The sequence below is a fragment of the Miniopterus natalensis genome, chromosome 13, assembly GCF_054644295.1.
Source record: "Miniopterus natalensis isolate mMinNat1 chromosome 13, mMinNat1.hap1, whole genome shotgun sequence".
Lineage (NCBI taxonomy): Eukaryota > Metazoa > Chordata > Mammalia > Chiroptera > Miniopteridae > Miniopterus > Miniopterus natalensis.
The window spans coordinates 28,266,796-28,284,861 of NC_142093.1; the positions used below are offsets into that span (position 1 = coordinate 28,266,796).

General features: G+C 41.2%; 1 protein-coding gene across 1 annotated transcript in view; it reads left to right on the forward strand.

Annotated features, from left to right (window-relative positions):
- The window catches only part of ACYP2 (acylphosphatase 2), a 77,125-nt gene extending 59,324 nt beyond the window's left edge, over positions 1-17,801 (forward strand). The window contains exon 4 of the mRNA XM_087823561.1: positions 17,381-17,801. Within this exon, the coding sequence (XP_087679687.1) occupies positions 17,381-17,495 (115 nt within the window). The 3' untranslated portion in view covers positions 17,496-17,801. The remainder of the gene's footprint in view (positions 1-17,380) is intronic.
- Positions 17,802-18,066: the final 265 nt, after the last annotated feature.

Below are 18,066 nucleotides of genomic sequence, written 5' to 3' on the forward strand. Positions count from 1 at the left end.
GAGCCGGCAGGTTTCACACACCCGGGGCTGCACTCACCACTGAACTTGGCCGCGGGTCCTCCAGGAACTGGGAGGCGTGGAGAAGCTAATTCAGTTCACTTTTATCCTTCTGTTGTCCGCACGCTTCACACTTCTGCGTAAGGCCGTCTGCTCCCATTCTCATAAACCTTTAACCCAGGGTAGCCCTCTGAGGCCTGGTTTAGCTCAGCGGGTTAAGTAATTTGTCCAAGATCATATAAAGAGTGAGTGATGGAGTGAGCGGCTTGTTCGACGCCCAGTGGTCTTTCCCTTCTCCCAGTGATGGCTGCGCCAGCGACGTGCTTCGGCCAGGTCACTCCACCTCTCTGGGCTGTAGCTCCCTCACCTGTACAGAGAAAGGGCAGATAAATGACCCAGCCTGACTTTGTTAAATGCACATCACAGGATTCGTTTGTTTTCTTCAAGACTGCAAATTCTTCAAAGACAGTGACTATACTTTCCACATTCTCGAATCACTCCAATTGCTTTGCAGGTAACAAGTGCTCAGTGAACATTTGTTGATGTAGAATGAACGAGTTAAACAAAGAAAATCGTCTCAATGATTTTTCACAGCACATTTTCAATGCTAGAATATAAGCGCTTGTGGGGCCCCTAAAATCTCATGGGTTCCTATTTCTTTTATAAAGATTGCATTTATCATGAGCCTTTTCACAGGAAGATGCTTAGCCCGGGTCAGCTTGTTCTCATCTGAACAGAACAAAGCATTGAGGTTAGGAAAGCAGGAAGCCTAGAAGGATCAAGGTGAGAGCTGTGGTAGGCAGACTTCTCTCTAACAGTTGTTTGGCCTGTTTTTACCTTTGTGCTGCTGTTATAGCAACAAAATGACAAAACTGACTATTCAAATCTAATAAAACTAGAGCCTGTCCAAACCGAATTTTGAATAAATGACGAACTATGGGGAGCATGTCTTAACATCTTTATTTGGGCACACAATAGAGAACTACTAAATCTTACGTTCCTGTCTACGATTTAAACACACAGTGTTTTAAATGTACCCTTAGAAGATAAAATACAATTACTTGTGCATTATTTAATAGTGTTCTCTTTTTATGCAAAAAAAAAAAAAAATCCAATGAAAGATATACAGCCCTCAGGAGGCATAGAATATGTGGATTTTGTAGTTACTGGTTTTGAACTTAAAATCTCACTGAAGTCATTAGTTAACATTTCTAAATCTTTATGCCGAAAACTTCCTAGTAGATATCCCAACAACCTTCCTGCCCCCTCCACTATCCCCATCCAAAGTGGGGAGGGCGGGAAGACCTGCACTGCCAATAGTGACAAAGGTTATTTTTGGAATAAAAACAGGAATTTGCAGCATGCACCGGCGTCTGGTTTTGTCTCTTGAGTGTCACAAAGACCAGCATCATATTGAAACTATAAAATTATTGTTTTCTGAAACTAAAAGGAAAATCTGGAGAAGTGAAACATTATTTTTTTTGTTGAAAATTCCTTAAACCTAGAATGTCAGATTTTTAAAACTTACTAAGTTTTTCAGAAGGCAGCTTGGGCGGGGGAAGCCATACGGATTCAAACTGCTTTTATGCTGCCAGAGCACAGACCACCAGGGGTGCTTTCCATAGCCTTCCACGAAGTCAACATCCACATTCAGTTTCAACTGGAGGAACAGGAAATGGTCACAAAATGTCTTGACTTCCAGTTATTTTGACCACTTTGTGATAGCATTTAGCTTTATTGTCCCAGAACAGGAAAAGGAAAGCACCATGTTAATTAAATTTTGGTAATAACTTATCCTTAGTGTGGATAATTTTTACATTCTCAATGTTATTTTAGTGTGCAAGAGAAGGTACAGGGCTCGGTTACAGAAAATGTCATGGCAACCTGAACTGAGATGGTCCTGAATTCCCTAGTCTGTGTTTCAGGCGTCCTAATATTATTTTAAAGTTCTGTACAAGGTAAGACATGAAAGGAGAAAAAAACCTCACCTAAATAACCTTGGGCTTAGTAAGTGCTCCAATACAGTTTCTTTCAACCCTGAGTTAAAAGGATCTTGCTCTACTGGATGACTGTCCTGGCTGCTCTTCTGTATTTTTTCATGTTAATTCTATGTAAGCCCTTAAGTTGCAGAGTTAGAGAGCCAGGCCAATGGGAGCTAAATCCCAGCGCACTTTTTGGTAACAGTATCTCACTGTCTGCCATGTATCTCCCATGTCGCTCCCAACCACAGGAAACCAGGGTCTAGCTCTGTGGGACTGTTTAACAGACGTGAAAATCTCATGTTTTCAACAGTTTTCCCATTTTGAAAGGATACTAGTACTGCTCAACTATTTTTAGCTTCTGGTGTTAGATCAGGAAAGAAACCCATTTTTTAACATTTCCCCTTAAGTCCTAGAGTAAGATAGGAATCGGGAAACCGTCCAGGGCTTTATGTCCCTGATCCCAGGGCCATGCTTCCCAGGGCTCTCACCAGGAGAAACTGATAGCTCTGAGTGCTGATCAGCACTTTTCCAAGGAATAGTAAGCTCTAAGAAATGATTATGCAGACTTATAGAATCTAACATATTAAGTGAATTCCATTTAGGTGAATTTGGAATGTCAGCACGTACTGTTTTACAATGAATATCCAAGCCCTGCTTGATTTGCCTGTTTGTTAAGGACAAAATAAGTTCTGATTTAATATATTTTTTATTAGTTAATGTTTAGTCAAATAATAGAATGCAACAGTATGCACATCCCTAACTACACTGTCTGTATTATAGTAGTTTACATAGTTGCTATGGGTTTTATATTTATGTATCACATGTCCCTTTTTGGAAAAGAAGAAGGAAGCCAAACTTCAGTAGCTTACATGCCCACCCACTCTTCCTTGTTAGGGAAGTTCCTGTAAAGAAATTACAGTGATAAATGTGTTTTTAATTTTTACTCCCTCCATCTACCCGCCATGGGCGCCCAGCATTTTCATTCTGAAATACACCCTGGCCTGCCCAGCACGTGCCCTCGTTTGCTCCCCCCGGAGTGGCTCTGTAGCCACCTCAGTGATGCTGACTTGCTGGGTGCTGTGCTGGGCCGCAGAGCTCTCGAATGGATTCGTCTTGCTTAACTGAGACTTTATGCTAGCGGATTAGTAACTCCTCATCTCCTCCCTCCCTCAGTTCCTGACAACCACCAGAGAGAGAGAGAGAGAGAGAGAGAGAGAGAGTGTGTGTGTGTGTGTGTGTGTGTATCTCACATTTTCTTTGTCCACTCATCTATCAATAGACATTTTGGTTGTTTCCATATCTTGACTACTGTGAATAGTGTTGCAATGAACATGAAAATGCAAATATCTCTTTGAGATCTTGCTTTCCATCCTTTTGGAGAAATACCCAGAAATGGGATTGCTGGGTCATATTTAGATAATTTGATGAACTGAATTAAGTAAGTTAAGTACCATGGCCCATCTGGCATGGCTCAGTGGTTGAGCGTCGACCCGTGAACCAGGAGATCGAGGTTCGTTTCCCCGTCAGGGCAGGTGCCCGGGTTGCGGGCTCGATCCCCAGCAGGGGGCGTGCAGGGGGCAGCCGATCAATGCCTCTCTCATCATTGATGTTTCTCTCTCTCTCTCTCTCTCTTTCCCCCTTCCTCTCTCTGAAATCCATTAAAAATAAATAAATAAATAAATAATAAAATAAATAACCATGTACAAAGTAAATCAAGAGCACAGGTACGGGGCACTGTACATAGATGTTCTGTGGATACCAGTGTCTCAATCAATAGGCTGAGAGGTGCAAGTTATTAGTCTAATGATGGAAAGGGAAGAGCAGACTGATGGTGGGGGCTGGACCAACTTCAGTTGGTTGAGACTCCCCATCTTCTTAGAATTAGGGTAGCAAAGGCATCCTGTGACAGAAATTACCAGAGCTAGAATTTGGTGAAACGCATGTGCTCATTTTTTTTGTGATGTGGAAGTTAATTCTAGGCTCTGGTATCATGAAGTAAAATATAAAAGCCAAAATCAAAACCATATTCTTGTAAATGAGAGTGTTGTAACTCCTGGTTAGAGAACCAGGAAGATCTCGATTGTGGAGTCATTTTCTAAGGAGTTAAATATAGATGGAAGTAACACAGAACTTAGATGTTTATAAAAATGTTTTAACAGGTTCCATTTGTTCCCCATTACACAAATTTAATGAAATTTGTTTGCATAAGAGAGAGTTATAAAAATAGTAATTATACCCACCATCTACTTATTGTCTTCCTTAGAATGAATGAGTTATAACAGAAGCAAGCAACATAATTTGCAAGCTTAACTGTTGTTTATTTTCAGTTGTACACTGACATATCCTGTGCCCCACGCAGAGGCCAAAGTGACTGCTGCTATTCATTTTATTGGTTTTATTAATTATTCATTACCTAGGAGACCCCAGTTCTCTTGGAAATGAAATTTGTTAATTTGAGTATTTTTGCCTCAAAAATTTGACTTCAATAGTAAATCAGAATCTCTTATGAAAGAATAGAAGAATATCCAAGTTTTCCAAATCCTTCAGAGTACAACTCCCATGCCTTGGGGAGAGGGGGGCGGGAGGGCAGGGATCTGGGGATTTAAATAAAAAAATAAATGACCAGCAAACTCTACCATCAGGGATGACCGGGAACTAAAAATCAGCATTAATTAGCCTTTTCAGACAATTCCCAGCCCCTATCCTAAGCCTCCTTTGTGTCCTCTGCCAGCTCCAGCCTTTATTTTTCTCTGAGGTAAGCAGGTCACCCTGTTTGTTGTCAAATTTAAAGAAATTAGTTCTGAGCTGGAACACAATTCTGCTTGATTTGGTCTTAGTTTAGGTCACATGTTCCCCCCCCATATATCCCTATGAATGTTTAAGAAAAAGCACTGAATAAATACTTAACAGACCAAAACATTTGACTTGCTTTCAAGTGATTAGCCAACTACACTGAGCTAGTCACCCCCAGTGAGACCACTGGAAGGAAACAAACATTTGCTGGATAAGAAAACCAGACTGGTAACAGTCTTTTCCTTTTTATATATACTGGTAATCTTTTTTATATGTAATCTTTAAAATTTTTTAATTACAGTTGACAAACATATTAGTTTCAGGTATAAAAGATGGTGATTAAACATTTATATAATTTACATAGTGATCATCCCCGATAAGTCTAGTATTCATCTGACACCATACGTAATTATATTATTGTATTGTATTGTATTCCCTATACCATAGTTTACATCCCCATGACTTTTTTTGAAAAAAATGTCATTGATTGATTTTAGAGAGAGAGAAAGAGAGGCAAAAAATGTATTCATTGGTTGCTTCTTGTATGTGCCCTGACCAGGGATCAAACCCACAAGCTTGGTGTTGGGATGATGCTGTAACCAAATGAGCTGCCTGGCCAGGGCCCCCATGGCTATTTTTAGGTTAATGGAGAGCAGAGTTTGGGGAGGGGCTCAACAAAGGAGCAATAGACCTGCCAGTGCTTCCATTCCAGAGAGAGGTGTCCCTGCCCCTCCAGCCCTCCCCCTGAATTAAGTCAATTTAATACTTTCCTGTGTGTGTCTGGGTGCTTTCTGAGCCACTGTTCCTTCGCTGGAGCTTAGGAGAGTGTTTGCGAGTGAGCAAGTCCATGCACAGGTCCCCAAGAGGATGCTTAGGTCTCCAGCTGTCCTCTCCCTCACTCAGACGCAACCTCTCCACTGGTTCTCACAGCCAGATGTTGTGGGGATTCCTCCTCCTGGCACTGTAGCCCCGGGCTGGGGGGCCTGGTGTGGGACTGGGACCCCTCACTCTTCAGGGGGACGTCTGCAGCAAAGGTATTCCCCCTGACTTTTATTCACCACACCCTGGGGACCTGCTGTCTGTGTCTCCACCCCTCCCAGCGGTCTCCATGTAGCTGCTGCTGTATGTCCTGTTCAGCTGGTCCTCAGGTGGTTCTCGATGGTGCTTCTATAATTTAGTTGTAATCTTGATGCGGTCTTGGGAGGAGGTGAGCACAGTGTTTGCCTGCTGGCCATCTTGAAGGACGCATTCTTGCAGGCACCTACTACTGTGGGTACTGGTTAGAAAGGGCTTAAGTTCCTTCACCTTTTCCTCATCTAGGAGATATAACAGGAATTCTTTCCAAAACCGAATTGAATTAGAATAACCTCTTTCAAAGCGCATTTCCTTAAATGTGGTTTGTAATATGGTACAGTAAGTGATAGGTTTTTCCATGTCTTTGCCCTGGAAACGAGAACAGACTGGAATGTGTTTCAGTATAATCTGGGTGACCAGAGAGCGGACAAGACAAGGTAACTGAAAAGAAAACCGTATCCTCACTAACCTGTCCGAGGCAATGACGTGTTAAGTGAGAAGCAGTGGGTAGTGCAGTTTGTAAAGAGGCGATCCATGTTACCACTTCATCAGTGTTTTCTAGACCAAATATGTGTAGGCTGGAGAAAGAGCAATCTATATAATTCCATGTCAGTGCTCTTCCTCAATGGGAACATTCTTGCATAAACAGATGGATGATAAATTGGACAAGTACAGTGCCCGATATAAATGAATGCATGGGGTTCTATTTTATATATCGATCTCCTCTGAATGTGGTTAGCAAGTATTTATTCCCCTAAACTTGATCATTGCATAGGAAGCTTTTAAGATCAGTTTCCTAGACCAAAGACCACTGGCATTTCCACCAGTGTAATGATGCCTCATGGGATTTCTACAGGAAGCCCCAGCTAGTTTCTTTCTTGGATGCAAGTTTAGCTGCGGCAGGAAACAGTGTGCAACCAGAAGAGGCTCCCAAAGAGTCCTCTGCGTGACTGTGGGGGGCAAACAGCACTCTCTAGACCCCATGGTGGGGAGTCCAGCTTCTTCCACAGAGGACCCTTCTTCTAGCTTCCACTTCCTCGTCGTAACTCCTGAGACCTCCGACTTTTAATCCTGTCCAAATGCAAGCATACCAGTCGCCCCGCGAGCTTGGGCTCGTAGGCCATTGAGTAGCCCTACCCGAAAGTCATTGCAAAACAACGTGGCAGCCATCTGTCTGCTGTGAAGTAGCTTTCAGTTCAGAAGAGGGGAATGCAATATAATTAATTAAATTGCATTTTGATTCTGGTGACTAGACATTCTTTCATCATTTTATTAACAGTGTCAGAGAGATTGAGCATATCTTATAATGCAACATTACAATTATGAAGAATTTTTCTTAGAGGGGCTCATTACATGTTTCTCAGCCTCCTCAATTAAATCTTTTTCTCTCTTCTTCCTTTTAGCTTCTGATCCTTCCCTCTTTCACTTTGTCACTTCCCACTAAATAGGCTACTTGAATATATGAATGTCTTTTTATTTGTCTGAGATTCATCAAGCTGTTAATTAGATTTCTTTATGAAAAACAACAGTTTTAAGTCAGTCAACAAGCGCACGCTATTTAAATTTTTGTTATGAGGGTGACAACAGTACACTCAATTTTTTGTTTTCAAAGTTTAGGCAGAAACACATTTATTGGGGTTTAGCAATGACTTTTTTAACTACCTACAAAACAGTCATTAATATTAGAAAGATAGATACTTCCTTCTTCACCTTCTATTGTGTTCTTTACTTTTGTAAAAGAAGGAGACAAGTTGGCATGGATTTTTATGAGCAAAAAAGAAAAACATTTTCGTAGGAAATGGCTGTGTTTGGAATCTCTCTTTGTATAACAGACTGAAATTTATGAGCATTTAACACATTAACACTAAAAAAAATATCCAGAGTATAATATTCAAGTACCAACTGCAGGTGACCACTTAGGAACTGAAACATCACGATGGCATTCTTGCCTCCTGTTGTGAGCCTCCCTGTAACTGAGTCACGCACTTGAATTTCAAAATAAAACCCCCTCCCTAGGGGAAAATGAGACTCTAAAAAGAATAATTTTTTAAAAATCCTGGGAGGTTGAAAAGATAAGCCATTTCCCTAACTGTGAGACACGTCCAGGAAGAGGAGTTTCACTATTTTGAATTTTAATCAAATATTTAAAGGCACGCGGAAAGCCCCATTTCAGGGTCATCAACATGTACAAGATGCCCTGTCACAGATGACCCTTAAAACACAGCCCAACAGCCTTTGACACATTAATTTTTTTTCCCTTCTGATTTTCAGCCTTGTGAATCGTTTGCTTTTCTAGTGGTTCTTGTGTCATTAGTTACCTCTCCATTCTGCCTTCAAACCACCGCTTTGATTTAATCCTGCACAAGTTATTTTCAGAGCGGCCGGCAGAGAGGGACGCTTTATGCGTTTGCCTGTAAAGCCTGCGGGCATCTGTCGGGGGCTCCCAGGGCCGAGCCCGCTGGGCCTGGGGCCACGCTCCCGCCCCCTCCCCGCAGCCACAGGGAAGCTCTGCCCGCGGGCTGCCGCAGAGAGCCTAGGCCCGGAGGGCAAAGCTGGAGACCGATGGCCTCCGTAAGATACTTTTTTATGACCTCAGAACGATGCATACATACCTCACTTTAATGGAAAAAATATCTAAGAAAGTTAGTTGTAAAGCAAAATTCCATAAATAAATTTCTATCCCCCCCTCCCAATAATTTCTATTATAAAATCAGAGAAACAGCATCAGCAAGAAGAAAAAAATAACCTCACAGTTGTGTGTTTATACCTCTCTTTGTAGCCAACAGGATGTAAAGTGAGTTGGAAGGTATGTAAACCGGTAACAGGAGAGCATGCATTTAAGGGAGAAAGGATTAAAAAAGAAAAGCAAAGGTGGGAGATAACAGAGAGCCAGGAACAGGGCTTTTAAAAAAGTCTAAAATAATGACCTCTGCTCAGGGTGGGTCACCCTTTGGCTCTAAACTATCAGCTGATGGCATCAGCCCAAACACTCAATTTGCTTATGAGCATGTTGGGAGGAGGGCGGCGAGGTCAGGGGAGGATGGAAAATGCAGGGGAGTCTGGCCAACTCCTTTTCATTTGGCTTCATGTAGGAACAGATCTTAACATCTGGAACAGAAAACTTAGACTGTGTGTCCTTAAGGCAATCTTCCTCAAAGACTGTCCTGAGACAGGGTGCTCGTAAATATTGGAAGGCATTGGACTCAGAATCCAGGCAGGCTTGGCTTGCCAAGAACAGAACCTTGAAGATGTGTGAAGTTGCTTAGGGTCTCTCCTCCCCTTCATAGTCAGCAAAAAGTTGGATCTGTTCTTGCTGTCTCCGTTTGTTCACTTCCCCTCACTCTTAAAACCATTCTAATCTGGCTTCCTCCCACCACCACTTCTCTGAAGCTGACCCTGCTAAGGTCCCCAAAGCACTTTTCAGTTCACATCTTACTTGGGTCTCAGCAGCACTTGGATGTTGACTGCTGTCTCCTTAAAATACTGTGCCCTTAGTTTTCCTAACGCCACACCTTGTGGTCATCTCCCACTTCCCTGTTCATTCTTTCTACCTGTCCTCCGTCTGCTTCTCCTTTTCCACCTGACCCTTCACTGGTGGTGGTCCTTGGGAATTCTTTTCTAGTGCTGAGAACTCAAGATCTGACAGAATCCATAAAAGTGTTGCTACGTATGATACTAGAAAAAATATTTCTCATTTTCTGTATACCAGTGTAGAATTTGAAGTTCTGGTTAAGTGAATAATAGCAGTGGTAGACATGGTTTATTGTCTTGCTCAACCTCTGTTCCAAGCTCTTCTTGGTACCTTTCCTTTACCACAGACTCTGGAGAGGTAGGAACTGTTTTCCTGATTCCCTTGCAGCTAGAGTGTCAAATATGATTTAGGTTTCATCAATCAGAAGTCCTCCTCTGAAACTTGGAACTGAGGTGGGGAGAGAAGCAGCAATGCCTGAGTCCTCCATCTAGCTGACATCATGATTTAGCAGACATTACGTGGCTCTGGAGCCAACAATTCTGCTGGGGGTTTCCTGAAGCCTCGACTGCAGTTAGGGTAGCGTGTTCATAAATGCAGATTTGGGTGGCAGCCTTCTGATTCCCAGCAGTTCCCCTAATGGGCCTATCAGAAAGAAATAGTGTAAGGCTTGCAAACAGCAATTACACAGTGTCCTTCAGGGAGGTTCTGGGTATTGTCTAGTGGAGCTTTCAGGAATTTTTAGATTCTACATGGATGTGCTGCATCTATTAGCAAGTTGAATTCAGTCTTCCTGATTGTATGTTTGTATATATGTATGTGTACACACGTGTGTGTATCTAAATTTTCCTCTGAACCAGACATAACATCCTCTAGGTTCCCTCATTAATTGATGCATTGAATTAAAATCTTTCACACCTGTCATATGTGCATGAGAGTCACGATTGTGACATTTGATACTTTAGCAGCCAGTTCTACAGAGTTGCTCTAACATGCCCAGTACAGATCTGTTCTTCCAGCCCTCCCAGTGATTTTGTAAGGACCTAATTCCTTATATTAAATTCCATTCTAATGTAGCTAGGCTGGTTTTCATTACCTGCACCCTGACTGATACAATAGCTAAAATTTATTGAGTGTTTACTATTTTCTAGATAGTGCCGAACACTTTACACAGATGATCTCACTCAATCTTCATAATAACTCTGAGATAGGCAACATACTCTGTTTTACAGATGAGGCACTCACTGAGTTTATGAAACTTGCCCCCGCTGACCAGTTAGGAAGTGCTAACTGGATTCATATCCAAGAAGAATGATCCCAAAGTCCACTTACGTTACCACCATGCAACTTGCACTTTTCTTTCTACTTTGTAAAGTGGAAAGAAATTAGATCTGTCACCTTGTTGATCTGGAAACTGGTGTGGCAGAGAAGCTAGAGCTTTCAGTCATGCCTTCACTTCTCCCAGTGGGCTGGTTCTCAGAGTCCTGGGCATAGCTGCGGCCTGGAGGTAGCCTTCCGGACTCTCCCACTGATGTTCGTGACATGCCATTTCCCACTGCAGCCGAGAGCGGCTCTGCCAAGACCAAGGGGCATTACTAGTGGAAATGCACTACAAGTGTGTGACTTCGATGAAGGGTCACAGAGCTTGTAGAACAGGCTGGCCACCATTACTGGCAAAGACAGAGAACAGTTACACTGTAATAACTGCTATTAAGGGCCTACTATGTGTCAGACATTGCACTGGGCAATTTGCATACTTTCTCTTTAATCCTTTCAACAACTCAATGAGGTATTATCCCCATTTTAAAGATAAGGAATCCAGCCTCAGGTTAGCTATGGACATCCTGGGGTTCCCTTGATAACCACTGCACTCCTCACGAATCACGGGCCATATATCTGACAGAAATGTTAGACATTACATCCAAATGCCATTAAAATGCTTATCTTGACAAAGAAGTACATGGCATTCTTTGCCCACATGTAACTGAATAAGGAAACTTGCTAAAGAGAGGAGAATAGCGAAAATATTATGAACTATCCTTCTGTTGTTAATGCTAGTTTGAAGGCTTGAGATGGGCAGGCAACTGAGTCTTTTCCAGCACGCCCCGCACGAGCTTTTACTGCGTTAGCTGTCTGCTTCTGTCTGCTGTCTTGCTCTGCTCCACATTTTATACTGATGCTGCAGGGATATCCGAAAGGATTATGCTGCCCCACTTTCGTCCCAGGAAATAGAATTGCTATGAATTATTAACCGTGGCTTTCTAGTGCTTTAATTTCACCTCTTTGTTTCAGGGGAAGATATAAGTTAAATGGAATTTTTAATATCACCTCAGGAGCTTACTACATTTTGTGGGAAACACTGACTGACTTGAATTATAGAAAAGAGTCCTGTGTCGATTTCCGCTTCTACATATGATGGATTCTCCGCGGATTCCACTCCCTGAGAGCCTTGCTCAGTGACGGGCTAATAGGGCAGTTTTCTAGCTGAGCTCTTCAGAGCCTTTGGGATTCCCCAGAGGCGCCCGAGGTGCAGCTGGGAGATTCTGCACCCCCACCCCAGCCGTTCCCTTGCTTCGGAGAAGCACTTCTCTTCCACTGTAAGCATTAAGCTTTCGTGCAAGATTATGCTGGAAGGATTGTTCTCTTTAAAAAGCTTTAAAATCCTGAATGAATACGACAAATATAATAGTAGGTATTTGTACATCTTTGGGATACTAAGAAAAGTGCCTAAGGATTTTTATTTGATAATCACAATATGTCAGCATATACAGCCAACCTTTACTGAACTTGACTAAGCTGGCAGCATGTCATGTGACCAGGTTTGCAGGATGGACTGGGACCCCCCTGGTGCTGTAATACTAACCCTGAACTCTGGGTGAAGCCAGTTACCGTGCCTGTTTATATAATGAGTAAACTCACAATCACAAGAAATACAGTAAAATTGGGGGGCTGGGAAAAATAAATGAACACATTCTATAAATAAACTTGGTTTACATGCTTATATTCAGGTTGTTAGGTCAGAGCTATAGGCCAGAGCTATAGGCCTCCAACTTCCTTTAGGGGAATAACTGTCATGAGTAAATTATCATTTTCTGTAATAAGAGCACCTATTTGTTTACCTTTCGAAAAGTGTAAAAAAACACCGACGTACAGAAAGGCTTTGCGTCATATGAGGTAAGATCAGAGTTGAAAGGTCCTGCTCAGGATTCAGTTGTGCGTGTGGACTGTGTAGGACCCTGGGAGCTGCAGACCGGAAGACGGCGGCAGGTGACACAGAGGCATTCATTCAGTATCTACTAATTGAGTGCTCGCTGCCACTGGGCACAATGATAGAGGCTGGGGATAAATCGTGAATAAGACTCCAACCCTGCCTTCTCAGAATCTGTGTTCGCGTGGGGAGGGGTGCGCAGTGGATGGGCATAAACACTTACACAGACACAGCGATTATCAGGTGTGATAATCTCCATGATGCACACAACAGGTTGAGGGTGGGGTCTTTTAGATGGGGATTCTAAGAAGGGCCTCTGGGAGGGCAGAAGCCTGAGTGCACTTTAGAAGGCTACAGCTGGCCTCTTTGCTGTGCCAAGGCCACACATGACTGGCCCTTACTGCCCTTGATAGCTAAATGTGTGCCATCTGCACCAAAGAATTAGAATGCTGCGGGCACCCTGAGGGGCCCGTGTAGTTGGTGACTGCCTGAACAGGAAAACACAGCACAGTTAATTTATTAGACGCATAGATTTTTTCCTTAGTCACTGAACACTTACCAGCACTGTGTTTATTCATTTCTTTAATGCAAAGATGGCGTCAAGGATACTTAACAGTAATACATGCAAGATTACTGTCCTTTAGCATGCCCTAAAACAGCGCGTTCACAACTGTGCAGAGGCCTCATCACATGGGTAAGAACGGCATCCGTAATGAAATGCGTTCTTCTATTACTGTACAATTGATAAGAAATAAACAGACTTTATAAATATTGGTTTCCTTTTCAAAATCTCTACATAAGACATTTAAAATATATTAAAGGAAGAACATGGTTATCAAGTAACATGACTTCTGTTAGGCTTTAAAAAAACAAAAAATAAGAAAGTTCATCAATGGATCATGTTTCTTAAATAAAAATACCTGAAAGCTATATGTAGACAAAGCAAATTCATATTTACAGCAGAAACACCAGACTTCAGTCTCTTTCAAGCAAATATAATTCACCCATCTATCCAACCACCACTCAATATTTATTGAGTCTACTAAGCTAATAGGTAAAACGTGCTGGAGCCAGAGTGGTGTATTAGGGTCCTGCGGGCTGGCCCCTTGGCTGGGGGAACCCTGCTAATGTTTCTTTCTCTGCATACTTACTGGGGCAATTTTCTGGAAGACATGTAAGTAGCCAAGGTGTGGTTAGATAGCCTCAAATAAAGAGCAATTTGAAATTATCCAGGCAATGCGATAACAACGGACTGACAGGGTGAATTCAGGAAAAATACAAAAAGGAACTCCTAAGAAAAGAAAAACTATTATACTACTAAGGAAGTTCAGTAAGGCGTCTGTTCACAATGTAAGAGATCACTGGTTTCCCTATACACCAGTTTAAGAACACGATGAAAAAGCATCTTATTCACGATAGCAAGAAAAGTAGAATATGTCTGAGTATAAACTTATCAAGAAGTATACAGGACCAGAATTAAGCAAAGTGTAAAATTTGAATGAGGAACATAAAAAAGTAGAGAAAATTATTACTCTTGATGACAAGTTTAAATGTTTGTTAGAATGTCAGATCTCTCTGAATTAATTTAAGATTTAAAAGGGGATCTGAAGGGATTGGACAAAATTATGCGAAAATCGAGTAGACTATACAAGACAAACAAGGATATTCAGAAATAGAAGACTAATGGGGGGGGGGCAGTGTAGGGACTACTGGTCATTAAATGTATTCTAAGGCTATAGTTAAAATAGCTTGGTCCTGCTTTATGGATTAACCAAAGATATCAATGGAGCCAAATAAAATGTCTAGAAAGATACACATATACACAGAGTTGGTATATGGTAATAGTTGTGCTGGTGAAAATGTCTAGTCGTCCAGAGTTAAAATATCTTTTTCATAAATGCAATCTCATAATTCCAGATGGATTAAAGATAAAGCCATACTTTCAGTTAAAGATGTTACTATTCTGAACATATGTGTTTCACCTGTTTCCTCCTAAACTCCACCTAAAAGTGTGACTAAAATGGATTTTTTTTTAAAAAAAAGTTTAACCATCCACAAGAACAAAGAATGGGAGAGAAACTCTCCTTTCCAAAGTTTTGTTGCTGTACAGCAAATGAGCTAGTGGTGACGCAGACCTGGATTGTGAGCCTGGGGTCGGCAGGGAGCAGAGAAGTGGCCCATTTAACACAGTGGAACCCCCCAAGGTGCAGGCAGATGGCAGTGGGTGGAAAGGTGGGGTTAAAAACAGAACTGATTCAAAATCTGTTTAATCAGCAGTTATTCTTGCACACCCACGTGGAAGCCGGCATTTCCTGTTCAGGAGAGGTCTTCTAGGTACAACTGAAAAAAGTTATAGTGCTAAAAACAGAGGAATTCAGTGGAAGATACACACTGAATGTGGGAAGAAGGTTAAGTCCCCAAACATGCACAGCCAGACAAATATTCTAGGCAGGACACTGGAGGATCCGATCAGTCCAAGGGAAAAGATACCAAAACCAGAGGCTCCCCAATGAATGGTTCATTCAACTTACCCTAGTAGACGTAAGACCGCAGTTGCGCAGCTGGCCATTCCACTGCTCATTCCAGAAAACATCTGATTGAATGGTTCAGTCTGCCCCGCAGATGGACTATCCCTACTGAGAAGCCTGTGGCCCAGGCATTGTGGAGCCATAGCATAAAGTGGCCCTCCCCTTGACACACACGTTGTAAATGGAGCTGAATCACCTAACAGCGTGACCATTCTCCCCCACCAGTGGCACACATTCCACCCTGGCCGTAGGTCTGGCCGGTGAAGTTTTGATGGTGTCAAAGACCAGCTACATACAGGTAGGCAGACAGGCTTTCAACCAGTTAAATACATTATCAGCTTGGGTGGATTAGTCCATTGCAGCTCCTATGCCCACCACCCATTACTGGTTCCATTTCCTCTCTCTCCATTCTCTCTTGAGCCCACTCAAATATGGCTTTCAATCCACCAAAACTGCTCCTGTCAAGGCCATCAGTGACCTCTGGGTTGCTAAATGCAATGGTCAATTCTCAGTCCTCACCTTACTTGACCTGCAAGCAGCACTGACCCGCCAGATGCCTCCCTGTTCCCTGAGGGCTTCATTTGCCCCTCAGGACGTGATGCGCTCCCAGCTTTTCTCCTCCATCACTGGCGCTTTGCTTTCCTCACTTGCTGCTTCTTCCTGAGCTCTTAACACTTTGGGTAGACCGAAGCTGCAGTCCTTGGACCTCTTCCCTTTTCTACCTATATTCATTTTCTTAGTGATCCCATCCAATCTTATGGCTTTCTAATCTATTTACAGACAAATTCCAAATTTTATCTCCTCCAGCCACTCACAGATCCAACTGCATACTCAGTATCTCACTTAGCTGTCGAGTAGACATCTCAAACTCCCATTCCAAAACTAAACTTCTGCTCTTCCCCAGATCTGCTTTCTCACAGCCTCTCCATTTCAGGAAATGACACCACCATCCAAGTAGTTTTCAAACCAATAACCCTGATGCCATCCTTCAGTCCTCTCTTTCTCACCTACATCCAATCTGTCAGCAAATCTTTTGACTGTATCTTTCAAAACATACCCAGAATCTGATCACTTGTCACCATGACCACTGCTACTACCCTGGACAAGTTATTTAAGTCTTCTGTGTGTCTCCTTCCTCATCAATAATTTAGGAGTAATAATGGATGATAGCTTACAGCGTTAAAGGAAATTGTATATGTAAAGAACTTAGCACACTGCTGAGCAGTTAGTGCACAATAAATGTTAGCTTCTATTTCTGGCTTTTCTAGAAGGATTCAAGGACATCTGACCTGTAAAACTGAAGTCATCAGCTCCATTTCATAATACCTAAATTTTATTCTTCAACACATGCAATTTCCATTTTTAAGATTTCAACTAAATGAGTTGAAGAAAATAAAATTTGCTCAGGGCTTAGCTTCCAAAAAGAAGAAAAAGTGAAAAGTCATCTTTCCCAGTAAAACTGTCACAAATAAGTACCAAAGAGAGTGTTATATAGCACAATTGCAATTTGAAGCATTAGAATTCTTCTCATGCCTAAAGTAATTTTCAGCTAATCAGACAACTTGAGCCTAGGAAATATTTTTAATTCAAGGTTAAATGAGATAACATGCTATTGCACAGCTGTACACAGCACTAGTTTCACAACCTGAAAGAACTTTGGGGATATGTTGTGGAATGTTTCTATAAAAGCTGGGATAACTGCCATCGCTTGTATAAAATGGCCTCATATTATTAACCTGTTGTTCCACTTATTCTGTTATCCCAACTAATTATTAATAGGTAAAAAGTTTCTGGAAAATCCATAACAGTATTATCTGAGTTGTCAACTTCAGGGTGTCTCCCAAAAACGTATACATACTTTAACAGCTGATAGCTCAATTTTGAAAATGAAGTGTATTTTAATAAACACTGCTTTTATAATTATTCAGAATGTGTGTATACATTTTTTGGGACACCCTATTGGAATAAATAATATGTATCTATATATATCATCTACCATATCTACCATGTGCTGGGTAATGAGAATTATTACAATGGTGAATTATTTTTATTACTTACCTCTTTGTAAAAATATTGTAATCCTTTTGTATAGCTCAAGAGCTAGGTAATAATGGCTTTGGATGTTTTAAGAGGGGAGAAATAACCTCAATATGAAATCATCAGTAGTTGACTGTGCTTAATTTTTTAGCTTTTCTTTGTCCATATTTAATTATAATATTAAAGTCTGTGGTATTCCGATATAGTAAAAGTAAATTCCCATTGTGGGGTCATTTTAGCTAGTCTAGATATACTTTCCACGTTAATTTTTATTTATTTATTTTTTTTGTAGGAAGTCCTGGCTGAGCAAGGTTGGAAGTCCTAGTTCTCGCATTGACCGCACGGACTTTTCCAATGAAAAAACCATCTCTAAACTTGAATATTCTAATTTTTCTATTCGATACTAATAGAAATTATAATGTTTAGACTGCATAGTAGACACTATAGGGTAATAGCAAAATAGGGTGAAAAAAGGAACTCTGTTCTGAAAACTACAACATTACGTATATTACTAAAAATGTCGGACACTGGAATAGTTTTACTCAACTAGGTTTTTAACAAGCAGAAATTAGTATCCTAAAATTTAAAATGTCATTACAAAATATTTAACATGAATATTTAATTTAAACCTGTCTCATGAAAACTAATTCTAATGAATGTTATATGTTATTTGGCTAGGCTAGACATAAATAAAGTTAACCATTTAAAAATTATTTTTATGTACTGTTGTCTGAATTAAATTCTACAACTTTCCAAATAATTTGTTATTAAAGTTGAGTAATTTTAATTATTCAAAAAGAACCAGTAAGTGGATATAAATGTATATGATGATCAGTATAACCGTAAAATAATATCAATAAAGAGTTAAATTTTTAAGTTCTGATGAAGTGAGAACATGATTCAGTACTTGGGCTGGCGCCCCCTAATGCGTTCCGTGAACCATATTGTTCCGTATAGTGAACAGATGAGTGATGGCAA